At 42.2% G+C, this 14,219-nt stretch overlaps 1 protein-coding gene across 1 annotated transcript in view; it reads left to right on the top strand.

Moving 5' to 3' along the window:
• The window catches only part of NCAPG (non-SMC condensin I complex subunit G), an 88,165-nt gene that overhangs the window by 60,791 nt on the left and 13,155 nt on the right, over positions 1-14,219 (top strand). Inside the window, exons 13-18 of the mRNA XM_088450598.1 lie at positions 7,632-7,751; positions 8,497-8,781; positions 10,693-10,874; positions 11,359-11,533; positions 11,696-11,857; positions 13,246-13,381. Of these exons, the coding sequence (XP_088306724.1) occupies positions 7,632-7,751; positions 8,497-8,781; positions 10,693-10,874; positions 11,359-11,533; positions 11,696-11,857; positions 13,246-13,381 (1,060 nt within the window). The remainder of the gene's footprint in view (positions 1-7,631; positions 7,752-8,496; positions 8,782-10,692; positions 10,875-11,358; positions 11,534-11,695; positions 11,858-13,245; positions 13,382-14,219) is intronic.

Genomic DNA, 14,219 nt, shown 5'->3' with positions numbered 1-14,219 from the left:
ACATTTCCATTTCTGTTTGTTTTCATTGTTAGTTTGTGCACTATAGAAGTCTGCCCTTGAACACTTGTACTTCTTTTCTACTCTCAGCATGGAAGATGGCCTTCCTACTCACTGTCATATCTGCATGGCATATCTAGGTTGGCAAAGGATTCTCATGGATAAACTTTCCTAATGTGACATGAGGAAAAGGTTCTGCTTCTCTCTCTGTGCCTTTTCTCTTAACTCCAAGTTGCTTTTGGTATGGGAGGGAATCTGGAGCTTCACGCAGCCTGCAGGACCTGATGATGTTAATTTTTTTCCAGGCATCCTCATTGAGACGTTCTGGTCCTCTTATGCTGGGCACACACTAGACGATGTGTCGTCCGAGTCGGAGGATTGAAGCGGCATATCGGGCACGTTGTCTAGTGTGTACCCGCTATGTTGTTGACTATGCGAGCTCCTGTACATCGTCAGCGATATCCTCCGTCGGCCCTACATGCAGATCGGATAAGTCCGTGTTCGATTCAAAGGGTTAGATTATAAGTGTAACTACAATTTGATAATGAAGATTGATTTACGCCGGAGTTAAACTGGAGGAAAACTGAGGGAAAACATCCTCAAAACCAGAACACTTTCTGAACAACATCAAGCAACATACTTTTGCGAGTTACTCTCTCAAGTAAATAACGAACACATAAACAAAATCTATTTTCTGTAATAGAGATAGATGAATGAAGGACTTAATTGTGACATAACATCAGATCATCTTAAACACACATATTCCACAGCACATATTGTAACCCACCGCTCCATGCTCCTTCCTCACTATCTACCCCATCTGTGTCGCCCCTGTCTATCTGCCCCTCCCCTTTAGAATGTAAGCTCTCGGGGGCGTGGCCACGGTGGATCTGGTGTAGGCAGCTGGTCTTGTAGGCTCCCCAGTGCTATATCCTGCATATCTATCCTGCGCACAGCTACCCGGATAAAATTGCTCGCCATCGAGTACTTACCTTCCCGGGATACTGCTGTGCTGGTCCTGAGCGCCGAGACCGAATATGGCGCCCGGCGGGGTCGCCGAGAGTTTGGGCCCTGCCGCCGCCTTTGCTGGACTGTAGAGCCTCGGCTGTTGTTTGGTGCCTCCGCTGAGACGCGGCTGTGCTGGCCGGGAGTAACCTCCACATCCGGACTGACCCTTCTCGTTGTGGTCGGGCAGTCGAGAAGACTCCGGTGAATGCGGCTCTCTGTCCCCTGTGCCTCGTGCTGGCCTGATGCTTGACTGGGCCTCCCAGCCACGTGACGCCGCCGGAGCTTGTGCTGGGCGCCATTGCTGGACCCCGACAGGTGGCTGTTATCTGCTCCTGATTATATCAGAGGAGGCATTCGGAGTGTGGTGCCCTGCGTGATCTATACTCCCTGCAACTTTGTGAGTCCGTATCATCACCTAATATACTATACTAATTAAACCTAGCTGGATAATTCTGTGACTGAGCTCTCTTGGATCTCTTTCAGCCTAGTCTTTATAGCATTCCTATTACAAATACCTTTCTTTCAAGATATTGTTTATTGTGCAGTGGACTGCTACTGAGGGACCTGCTATTACATTATTGTCTGGCGATATAATGGGAAAGTCCGGACATGGTGCGGCGGCTAAACTTGAGCGCTTTGTCCGCTCATCAACGCCACCTGTGCCTCCAAGCGTTGCCCCCCTAGGGACATCCGGACAACCAACTGTCGCACCTAACACTGGAGTGGGTTCCACTACATCTTCGAAGGTGACCCTACAACAGGTGCTGGAGGCAGTCACCTCCTGCGAAGCTAGACTAGCTGACAAAATCGAAAGTGTTCAGTCTGATCTGTCTCTACTACGACATGATGTACAACGGGTGCGAGAACGGGTCGGGGAGGCAGAAACCCGTATTTCTAATCTAGAAGATTCGCACACCCCATTACAATCACAGGTTGCTTCTCTGACTACGCAAATGGCTACTCTGCGGAACAAAATATCTGATATCGAAGGCAGACTCCGTCGTAATAATGTGAGAATTGTGGGGCTTCCTGAGAAAGAGGAGGGTCCCGCCTCTGAAGCTTTCCTTGAACAGTGGCTCATCAATTTCTATGGCAGAGATTCTTTTTCAGCCCAATTTGCAGTGGAGCGGGCACACCGTGTCCCTCCTAGACCTTTGCCTCCCGGTGCTCCTCCACGCACATTTATTGCTAGACTCCTACATTACCAAGATCGTGACACTATTCTCAAGTTAGCATGTATTAAAGGTCCATTGGAACGAAATGGAGTTAAAACTTCTATTTTTCCAGAGTTTGCGGTGGAGGTACAGAAGGACAGAGCAAGATTTCTCCCTATTAAACGTCGCCTCCGTGACCTTAATCTATCTTATGCAATGCTTTTCCCCTCTAAGCTACGGGTGGTGGCAGATGGGGAGACCAAGTTCTTTGCTTCCCCAAAAGAGGCGGCGGCTTGGCTGGATCGTAGATCACCTGGTCTTCGGCAATTGGAACCAGAGTGATTATGAATAATATATAATTTTGTGAATATATATCTATATTGCTGTTGGAATCGATGTTCTTAGATATATAATATGTTACTTCATCGATTGCAATATATACACTAAGTAGGTACTGGATATAAATAATAGTTTACGGAGGATAGTATTCACTATATAATACTTTTGCTATAAAATCACTCTACAATATGTCAGTTCATATAAGTATAAGTGAATATGGTACTGTTGCTTCAATATTATTTCTATACTGGGGAGCCCATCATGTTCTTTGGTGGTCATTAGAATTCATTGCTCCTAATACTCTCAGCTTGTTTTTGGCTATCAGAGTAATTGTGTGGCTGGGTGGATTGTGTTACTATTAGTTTGTAGGGAGGGAGAGTTTAATGTTTAGGGATCCAAGTATGCCTTGGTTCTTGGGATCTGAGAGAATTATTTCCTCTTTTTTTATTTTTATTTGATATTTTTGTTTGGTAAAGTGATGTACTGTATTGCCGTATTGACTATATATATCTGTTCTGTCAGTCTGCATAATGTTTCTAGTAGATTGCTGGGGGATATCCTGAAACTTTTTACTTCCCTATATATGACTAAAATATTGACTTGGAATGTGAGGGGCATTAATGATAGGATAAAACGTTCCTTAGTACTTAGACAGCTGCGACACTATGGATCAGAGATTACCTGTCTTACAGAAACGCACCTGGTGGGTGGGAAACTTTTATCACTTAAGAGACCGTGGGTGGGTTGGGCGTTTCATTCCCCATTTACCTCCTCTTCTAGGGGAGTGTCTGTTCTTATAAGTAAAAAAGTCCCATTTGTCTGCAATACCGTTAAAATTGACCTTGGAGGGCGATATGTTTTCTTAGATTGCAGCATTTATTCATTTAATATATTTATTTTCGCAGTATATATTCCTCGACCCTTCTCGTATGAGGTTTTGAAGCGTGCAGCTGAATTTGTAGCTTCCTCTCCTGATACCCCAATTATGTGTCTTGGGGACTTCAACAATGTACTAAATCCTGCTATGGATAGGTGACGTGAATCCTCTGTCTGTCACGTCCCATCAGGTAGAGGGCTGGCGAATTTTGTGACGGATATTGGCTGGATTGACCCCTGGCGGGAAAAACATCCAAATACACACCAATATTCTTGTTTTTCCCATTCCCATCATTCTTTTTCCAGAATAGACTTGGCCCTGGTCTCCAGAAACCTATTGCCCTGCATCTCTGGTACAGAGTACAAGGCTAGGGGCATATCTGACCATTCCCCGCTATTCTTGCAGTTAGATATTAAAATAGATAAGGGTCAGCATTTTTGGAAGCTACATCCCTCCTGGTTATTGCAAATGGGGGCGGGGTCTGAACTGGAGGCGGCATGGCAGGGCTACTTTGCTAATAACATGGGTTCTGCTCCTATTGATATGATATGGAATGCATTCAAGGCCTTTATGCAAGGATCACTGATAAAGAGGGTGGCAGAGCTGAAACTATTCTATAGGAAAAGGGAACTTGAATTGGAAGCCAGATGCCGAGCTTTAGAGTTGTCATATCTGGTGGATAAGCTAGAATCCTCCAGGGTATCATGGTTACATGCTCAAAAAGAATGGACTACTCATTTACAGGACCGAACTAGCTGTCGATTATTATTTACTTCGCATTCCAGATATTTTCAAAGTGACAGGTCAGGAAGCTATCTAGCGTACTTGGTTAACTCAGACAGACCTAGTAACACTATTGCTAAGTTGAGATCAGCTGATGGCTTGGTAGTTGATACAATCCCTGAAATAGCGGATGTGTTCCTGAAATTTTTTAAGAATGTCTACTCATCTGATTTAAAATGTAGTCAGGCAGAAATGCGGAATTATGTAAATAATGCCAAGCTTCCTATCCTTACTACTGAGGCCAGCGACATATTGGAGGTCCCTATCACTATTGAAGAGATTAACACAGCTATTAAATCATTTCTGAGTGGCAAAGCTCCCAGAATTGATGGTATTCCCCTTGAAGTTTATAGAAAACATGTGTTATTTTTTGCTCCCATATTATTGGACATATTTAATGCTTTGTTTGAGGAAGGGATCTTCCCTGCCTCCATGTCTGAGGCGGTGATAGTGGTACTTCCGAAGCCTGGAAAAGATCCCCTATTTCCAGAGTCATATAGACCGATATCCCTGATATCCACTGACGCTAAAATTCTAACCAAACTCCTGTCTATGCGACTTAATAGAGTTATTGCTACTATAGTTCATCCAGACCAGACAGGATTTATACCCGGGAAATCAACTTCTGAGAATCTGAGGAGGTTATTTACACATCTACAGATCTCCCATGGTGATGAATCATCTTCAGTTGTAGTGTCATTAGATGCGGCTAAAGCCTTCGATTCCATAGAATGGCAGTTCTTATGGGAAGTTATGCGAGCATTCGGGATAGGTCCACGCTTCATTAAATGGGTCCAGTTGCTATATATGGTCCCTAGTGCACGGATCTCAATAAATGGTTATGTTTCACCCTCCTTCCATTTATCTAGGGGAACGAGACAAGGTTGCCCCTTGTCTCCAGCCCTATTTGCTTTGGCAATGGAACCGCTGGCATGTGTACTGCGATCCCATCCTGATATAGTGGGTCTTCGGGTAGATAATGGAAATTACACTGTGGCCTTATACGCAGATGACCTTTTATTGTTTTTGGCTGACTATGCTCTCTCCATGCCGGCGGTGCTCCAGGTTATTACAGCCTTCGGTATATACTCTGGACTAAAGATTAATTGGGGAAATCCCACATACTTCCACTTAAGGGGGCCCCTCCCGCATCTCCCAGTATACCTCTTCCCCTTCAGTGGGTAGACCGCTTTAAATATTTGGGAATTTGGGTTACTAATTCTCCGCAGGATTATATCTCTCTGAATATCCAACCATGAATATCTCCGAATGAAATCTCGCACCTGGGTTAAACTTCCTTTGACACTGACTGGTGGAATTAATTTGGTAAAAATGATCGTGCAGCCTAAATTCCTATATGTATTGCAACAATCTCCTATTTATATACCACTATCCATATTTAGGAAACTAAACAGTTTGATCTCCTCTCTGGTCTGGCTGAACAAGCGTCCCAGGATTCAATTGAATACTCTTAACTAGATCCCGGCTTTTGGGTGGACTCGCTCTCCCTCATTTTAGATTATATTATCTTGCATCTCAATTGGCACATTTGAGAATATGGTTGCAGGGTGGCCCGGTGGGTGACTTGATATCTGTAATGGTCTCCCAGGCTTCGCTGGAACCCCTTTACAGGCATTACTTGCAGAGGGATACTGTAAAAATGATCCTCCTGTGTTTTATCAAGCTATTTACATCTGGAGGCTAATTTCAAAAATGGTCAAGTATGAAGGTGTAGACCCAGACACTTCACTGTGGAACTCCAAAACATTAGATGAGTTGTCTTATTTACAAACAGAGAGAGTATGGGGTTCTAAAGGGTTGTTCTCTTTGGGACAATTGTATGATAATGGTATTCGTAAATCCTTTACTCAGTTAAGGGATGAATTTTGTTTACCTAGCTCCTATTTTTACCGATATCTTCAATTGCGACATGCACTATCTGCCCAATTCTCGGACTCTTCGCCAAATATATTACTCTCCTATTAAAAAGTTATTGTTGTCTACGGGGTCCCGTAAAATTATATCTAGTATATACTCTTATCTTATGTCCGCTCATCATTGTTCGGACCTTCCTGGTCTTCGGGAACGTTGGATGTCTGATGTGGGTCCTATGAGTGATGAGTCCTGGAGCCTTGCCATGGGGTCTCCGAGAAGCTCTACTGCATCAATTAGATTTCAACAGATACAGCTATTCATTCTGCATAGGACTTATCTCACACCCGTTAGGCTTATGAAGTTTGCTGGAAGGATAAACGATATCTGTCCTAAGTGTGCTTTACTCAGTGGTACTTTCTGGCATTTGATTTGGGAGTGTTCCGTCATAAGTACATTCTGGAACAGAATTCTACAAACTATGGCCACTACTGGTGTCCCTATCTCTATAGTAACACCTAGCGCATGTGTTCTAGGAATAATACCTTGTGAAATTTGGGATAAACATACTACCCAATACGTTATTAATCTGTGTACATTGGCAAAAGTTGTCATAGCTAGATCATTGTTGTCTTCTATGGGACCTGAATATGCGACATGGAAATCACTTGTTATTTCTACGGTGATGCATAAGAAATATATTTATATCTCACGAAAGTCTGAGTCTAAGTTTGAGAAGATATGGAATAGATGGCTTCAATCTAGTTTCTATGAGACACCCAGTGACTCATAATTGGCTCTAATGTTCTATTGGGAAGTTTTCTATTATGCGGCAATATCAGTATCAATAATAACAACATTAACACTGTTTTTTAAGTGTGCTAAGTACATCACAGTTGTAAACTGTTATTAGTTAGTATGTATGTTTTAGAAAATTATATCTGTTTATATGCATATATATATTCTGTTCTTTTTTTTTTAATCACTCAAGTCAGTGGGATGAGATATCTACTCTAACTATTTGTATATGCCTGTTACTACTGATGTTATTTGATATGTATGCATGTTATGTACATGTTAATATGTATGTAATTTATGCTTGTATGGTATGTTTTAAAACTAAAATAAAAAATTTACTCAATTTAAAAAAAAAGAATGTAAGCTCTCACGAGCAGGGCCCTCGTCCCTCACGTGCTTCTCCTATCCCTACTTATAGTATAATTTACAGTACTCCTAACTCCCCAATTGGCAGCCAACATTTGGTTGCTGAGGCCCTGCTGCTTGTGTTATGCAGCTAAGCTATGTCCATATCCTGCATTGTTTTGTATTACTATTAACTGTTTTTCTTGTGTGCTCATTTATGTACTGTGTAAGGTGCTGAGGAACCTTTGTGGCGCCATTATAAATAAAGGATAATAACTTTGCCAATAGTTGTCACAGTAAGATAACCTAATGCTGTGCCTAATATGCAGCCCACTGATCTATTTATTAAGGCTACTTTACCTTTCATAGCTAGACAGAAATGTTCAGCTGTGTAGGGCTTTTTCCTGTCCAAAAAATGTGGTCTGTTATTTGTACATTGTTTTTCTGTTTTGTCATAGGTCCTTCCAGGTATAACGAATGTTCATCCTTCTGTAAGAAACATGGCAGTGCTGTGCATTGGCTGCTGTGCGCTACAGAACAAGGACTTCGCAAAACGACACCTAACTCTGCTTTTACAAGTAAGAAATGCATCTGTAGCTGCTGTATTCCATCGTGTGTAGCATGTGACATTGCCAGCTGTATATGATGAGGTTTTATAGCTGCTTGTTTTGCCCCAAATATAGGAGAATGGGAAGATCACTCATAGCTTGGAGGTTTTGTATTTTTATTACAAATGCTTTTAATTATTGAGCAAGTGTGTGTGTGTGTGTGTGTGTGTGTGTGTGTGTGTGTGTGTGTGTATAGTAGGTGTCTGGTGGAGTAAGCCCACTCACTTCCCAGCAGTCTGTATTATTGGCTTGAGGTGAAGCACCTGTCTCAGAGACGTTGCTATCTTGTACTTGCACACACGTGAGCAGACAGAGCCAGTGCAGCACTATGCAATGTGTTTTCCTTGCACTGTATTGTGCTGCACGTTCACTCTGTATATGACATCATCCGCAAGACATGGGGGTAGATGTACTAAGCTTTGTAGAGAGAAAGTATCAACCAATCTGCTCCTAACTCATTTTTCAAACACTGTAAAGGGACGGTCTCTCTCCAAGGCTTAGTGCATCTCCCCCTGAGTATGATACATGTTTAGAGCACCGGCATTAAGAACAGGCTACTGACAAGTGATTTAAACTATCAGATAAATGTGTTGGGTCTTCTGTAACAATTGCCTTTTCTATTTAAGGTCTTTACATCTTTTAGTAAGCGTGTCTAACTTAGCTTTCCACTTTATATTACAACCACACTATCCTGTGTTCTGTGATGTTTTCACAGATTGCACATCTTGATGAGGTGAAGGTGAGAGCCAGTGCCCTGAATGCAGTGTTTGATCTCCTCCTAATGTTTGGGCTTGAAATCTTAAAGCCCAACAAAGATGGCCACGAAGATCCTCCCAACAAGCCTGGTGAGAACACACATGACCCATCCGAGAACACCTCTGAGACAGAGCAGCCAGACTCGCCAGCCAATAAGACTGCTGATGAGGATGAAGAAGTAAAAGCAGAAATGTCAGCCATGAATTCCATCTTGAAGTTGTTCTCAGACTTCCTGGACAGTGAGGTGGGTAGTGATCAGACGGCTCCATCTGTCCCTAGTGTGTAGCATACTGCAAGTGTGGAAATATTTCTTACTACACATAACAAGAGGAGAAATCAATTGCCGTAGTCCGCTTTTGGAAAATAATTCCTGCCTACTGTAGCAATGACTGGGTTTAGTGTCAGTGGTGGGGCACTGTGTTCACATTGCTGGTAAGAAGACTAGATTATACAGCAGGTCACCCCTGGAAATTGCACATGCAGGTCACATGGCACATGCTACTATGCAGCATCTGAAGCTGCAGTGTTAATCTGATCCACTCACAATTAATATTCAGATGTAGCTTGAGTCGTTAAGGTGGTGTGTGTATGTATCTGTGTGTATATGTGTATATATATTTTATTTATTTTTTTAATTAAGTATTGATTTTCATAGAAAAACAAAAACAGATCAAACAGTAAAAATTAGAAAAAAAAAAAACTAAACAAACCATAGGAAAGAAATAAAAAGATATACGGATTACATATCAGTTGATGTCATATTACAATGGACAAACCGGCTAGCATATAACCATTATTTATAACAATAGTCATACATATACATTTTAAACACTTACTTATAAATATGCAAAGAAAAACAGGTTGCAAATAAAGAAATGCACACACTAACAAGTGGTTGTGTATCGTTATTTCCCCCCCAAGGGCCACTACATAGTAGAGCTAGATGTAGAATTATTGACAGATTGCAGCTCATGTGATATCTGAGTATAGGCAGAGTCAAGCCATTTGGCCCATATGCAGCTAAATTTAGATTCAGCATTCCTAGCCAAATAAGTATATTTCTCATGCGCAAGTGTGGTGGAGACTAGGGATAACCAATCATGATACTCCGGCCCCGTAGAAGCCATCCAAGAGCGGGCAATACAAACTTTGGCCAGCATACAGACATTCAGTACATACTGATGAGTGTGTCTATCAAGCAAGTGTTCCTCTATAATTCCAAGTGTGCAAACAATAGGAGTAAGAACAGCCCATGGGACTCCTGTAGAGGAGATTACTCTGAGTATTTTTTCCCGGAATTACATAATTCTAGGGCATTGCATTTAAGGCAATTGGAATCTGAATGTCCCCCAAACTTGGAACAGGCGATCAGGGGTTAAATAAACTCGATGTAACAGAAATAACTGGATTTGTTGGAAGCGAATTGGGGTGGTAGCTAATCGTGGACTTAAGGTGGTATGTTTACTAAAGTGAGAGTTTGTAGAAGTGGAGATGTTGCTATGGGCAACATCTCCACTTCTACAAACTCTCACTTTAGTAAATTTACCTCAATGTGTTGTGGATAAGGGGAATTCATGTAATTCAGAACAATATGCTTAAAAAAGACTAAATTACGTTGTAAGAAATCCCCACACATGTCCCATCAACAGTCTTCAGTGCTATAGGAGGAGGCGGAATCAGTATGATTTACTGCCGGCCGCATGGTTAGGGAGTGCCTAACCCTAACCTCCCCCAGGGGTGCCTAACCCCCCCTTCCCCTAGCCTAACCCTAACTTCCCGTGGGGGGTGCCTAACCCTCCCCAGCGGGCTGTCCGCGCCCAGCTTGCCTTTGATTGGTAAGCCGGGTGTCTGGCTCCCTGCATAGGTCTAATGACAGGCTCTCGGGATTTCGACGCCTGTCATTAGACACTTGCCGGGAATAGGCAGTCGGGATTGCGTCCGTCGGCTTCCCGACTGCCTGCCGAGGAGGTACTTGGTGGTAATTGTTTATAAGTATGACATTACCACTAAGTAACAGCTATATATTCCTTATTTACTATATGATTGTTGTTTCTGGATAATGATTTCCCAGATAAAAGATCCTATATCTGTACTTCTCATCTTGTACTAATATTTTTTTATGCATTTGTCTGTTTTTTGTCGGGCTTTAATAAAGATTCCAGAAATAAGGACAGAGACGGCTGAAGGGCTAGCGAAGCTGATGTTCTCTGGAAGGCTGATAAGTGCCAAGCTCCTTTCTCGTTTGGTTCTACTTTGGTACAATCCGGTGACTGAGGAGGATACAAAACTGAGGCACTGTCTGGGGGTTTTCTTCCCGATATTTGCCTATTCTAGCCGGTAAGCTTGCCATTCACACTTTATCAATACTACACCCTGCATATGAGTATGTAATAGTGTATAGGGTTATTAGTCTTGTCATGTATTTTTTTTTTTTCTTTCTGTGTGTTTTCATATAGGGCTACAATGTTATATAGTATATCATTTTAAATATTTATGAAGAAACCATGATAGAGGGTCTTATTCTAAATCTAAAGGTACTGCAAAGGAGGAGGGGAGGAGTAGAAGATGTCATCCCGGCAGCAAACTTGGAGGGATAGGAGAGAGAATGGTGTCTTTTGAGGGTGGAAAGAAAGCGGGACTTGAATGAAGAGGATATTTCTTATGCATGCAAAGTGAAAAGCTGTTTTAGGTCTATGCAGACTTTACACTTTCACACGTGTTCAGGACAGAAAATGTTCACAACGTGTAATTTCCTAAAAATGAGGACTGGAAATTAGTCCCTACTGGCAGCTCCGATGACCACGTTTCCCTTCTCCCATAGTACAAACCAGGAATGCTTTGAAGAAGCTTTCTTTCCCACCCTTCAAACGCTATTCAACGCACCAGCCTCCTCTCCGCTGGCAAACATTGATGTCGCCAATGTTGCGGAGTTACTGGTCGATCTTACAAGACCAAGTGGATTAAAGTCACAAAATAAATCATCTCAGGACTATCAGGTAATTGTATACTTGTTTTAATTATGCGGACCGATATATAAACAGTACAGTGCTATGTAGAAGGCAACTGGTCTTATTTATAAGGGAAATAACCCTCCTAGGATGTATATAGGTACAACCTTTGCCGGGTTACGTGTCTTAATACTTCCTGATCTCTTTCAGGTTTCCACAGTGCATGACAGCTTGGCTTTAAAAATGTGTAATGAAATAATAAAAGACCCTACGTCTCCAGATGTACGTTTATATGCCAAATTCTTGAGTTCTCTTGAGTTGTCAAAAGATAATTCAAAGGATCTGCTACCCATTCTGGATGTCGCTCTAGAGGTAAGATTGTTATGACTGATGGACACGCACAGCCTGCTGCAGGTCCCTGTGCGTTTCACCCATTGGTCCAGTTGTTTCAGTTTGATTGCAATAAGGAGTCTTGCTACAGTGTGTGGGGTCTTTCACATCCCAATTAGCATGAACAGCAAAATTATTAAGCTCTATTATCATGGCAACAGTTTCTCAAACAACGGAGCATACTTATTTGCCAGCAGCATACAGATGTGTCCTCACAAACTATTGCTGCAGTCGCACCAAAACACCCCCTTCGTGGCGCGCCAAGTCCCGTCTGACTTGGCTTACGCCAATCGTCTTTTTTTTTGTCTTTTGCCCAAATATACATCTTTATCGCAAATGGATATGGGAAGCAGCTTCACGAGACTGTACTGATTCATTTGATATGTGACACTGTGTGCGACTGTGTGAACCTGTATACAAAGTGCTACAGTATGATGCAGTGGCCACAGCTTTTTTTTTCCTTCACTTAGAGCAAGCAAACACTTTTTGGGTTGCCCCACTCTTATCTGGGATAGACCCCCAGTGGTGTTCCAGTGTCCCCCCCCAGCGGAGGAAGGAGAATGGGATTTTACTGATGAGTACAAAAATCCTGTTTTCACACCAAGTGTCCTCTCAGTTGTGCCAGGCGTCTTGTGCCACACAACATATTGAGGCTAGTTGTAGGAGAACACATCTGTACTTCATCAAGGTCAGCAGGTCCCAGTGAATTTGATCTGAAAGATGCAGCAACTAATAGATGCAGGTGCCAATCACATCAGTAGCCACATTGTGGTTACTTAATCCTTAAGCTGCATACACACGTAAAGATTTTCTGTCCAACCAGCCAACTATGTGATTGGTTGGAATGAAAATCTGGTAAGGTATGAAAGCAAATGACAATCAGCAATTTGCTCCCAAAGGCCGGAAAATGGACAAAAACTGTTGTTTGAACAAATTGTTTAGATCAAACATTTAACAATCTTGTCTGACGACCAATTTCATCTGTTTTCTGGCATTTAGGAGCAAATTGCTGATCATCATTTACTCCCATACGTTACCAGATTTTCATTCCAACCAATCAACTAGTTGAATGGTTGGACTTAAAATCTTTACGTGTGTACCCAGCCTTACACAATTAGTCTATAAAGGTGGCACAGAGGGTAATATCTAATATGTATTATATCCCAGGCAATCCTCTTTTTTTTTTTTTTTTTTTCTACAACATTGTATGCTTCACTCTATTACTCTAACGTTGTAGGTGGTTTTGTTAGAAGACCAGCATAAATGTCTTCTACAATAGGTAACTCCCAGTGCTATTTGTTCTCTTCATATTTACACATCTCAGGGCCAGGGTATGTTTGATTTATTTTTGACCGTCTTATATTTTGTAGGATATTACGGATAAAGTGTGCCAAAGGGCGATAGAGAAAGTAAAGATACAATTAAACAACAGTCTGAATCCAAAGGAGGATGGCACGGTCACACAGACAACCACAAGTACTTCTAATGAGCAAGATAATGGGGAAGGTAATGTACTATGTACAAAGCATCTTGTTTAGTATTCGGAGCAAATTCAGCTTAAGGGGGTATAACTTTGTGCCTGGACAAACCGGGTTTGGTATATATGTTCCACAGTTGTAATGTTAACATGGTCTTACTTCTCATTCTCTCCCTAAACATGACAATGTCGGCCTTTTAACCATTTCGACATCATCAATGTCTACCTTTTGTCAATATGCTGAAGGCAGTCGTTGTGACTGCATACCAGACAATGTTAGAATGCAGATGGAATTTTGTTAGCATACATGGATAATATTGGCAGTATACAAGTACTGGGTAGCTTTATTTTTACACTATAACTTAGTTGAGCCGAGAAATGACCATCTAGAACTCTGTCTGCACATTTTAAATTTGTTCCTGTGCAGAGCAAAATGGTTTTGCCAAGGTGCAAAATTTTACCTTCCTGTTGGATTTACTTCTAACTCTAAATAAGGCCCATATGTGCCTGTTTGTGTTCTGTGCATTTCATACAGAATTGGAATAAATGTGCCGTTTCCATTGTTCTTGTGTAAATATATTTCTACTTCAGGGTCCATAGGGGGTCCACAGGGTTGACCTTGGGGTATAGCTGGATCCACGGGCACCACGCAGTTAAAGCTTTGCTGCTCCCAGGATGCACTTGGGTCCGTCCTCCTCTATACCTCGCCCCCGAGCCACAGGCACCTCAGTTTTCTACTTCAGGGTCCTTAGGGGGTCCACAGGGTTGACCATGGGGTATAGCTGGATCTGGATCCACGGGCACCACGCAGTTAAAGCTTTCACTGCTCCCAGGATGCACTTGGGTCCGTCCTCCTCTATACCCCGC

Source organism: Taudactylus pleione, unplaced genomic scaffold (assembly GCF_031769625.1).
Source record: "Taudactylus pleione unplaced genomic scaffold, aTauple2 ptg000520l, whole genome shotgun sequence".
NCBI classification, from domain to species: domain Eukaryota; kingdom Metazoa; phylum Chordata; class Amphibia; order Anura; family Myobatrachidae; genus Taudactylus; species Taudactylus pleione.
The sequence above is the reverse complement of the archived record's forward strand: the minus strand, read 5'-3'. Positions and strand labels throughout refer to the sequence as shown.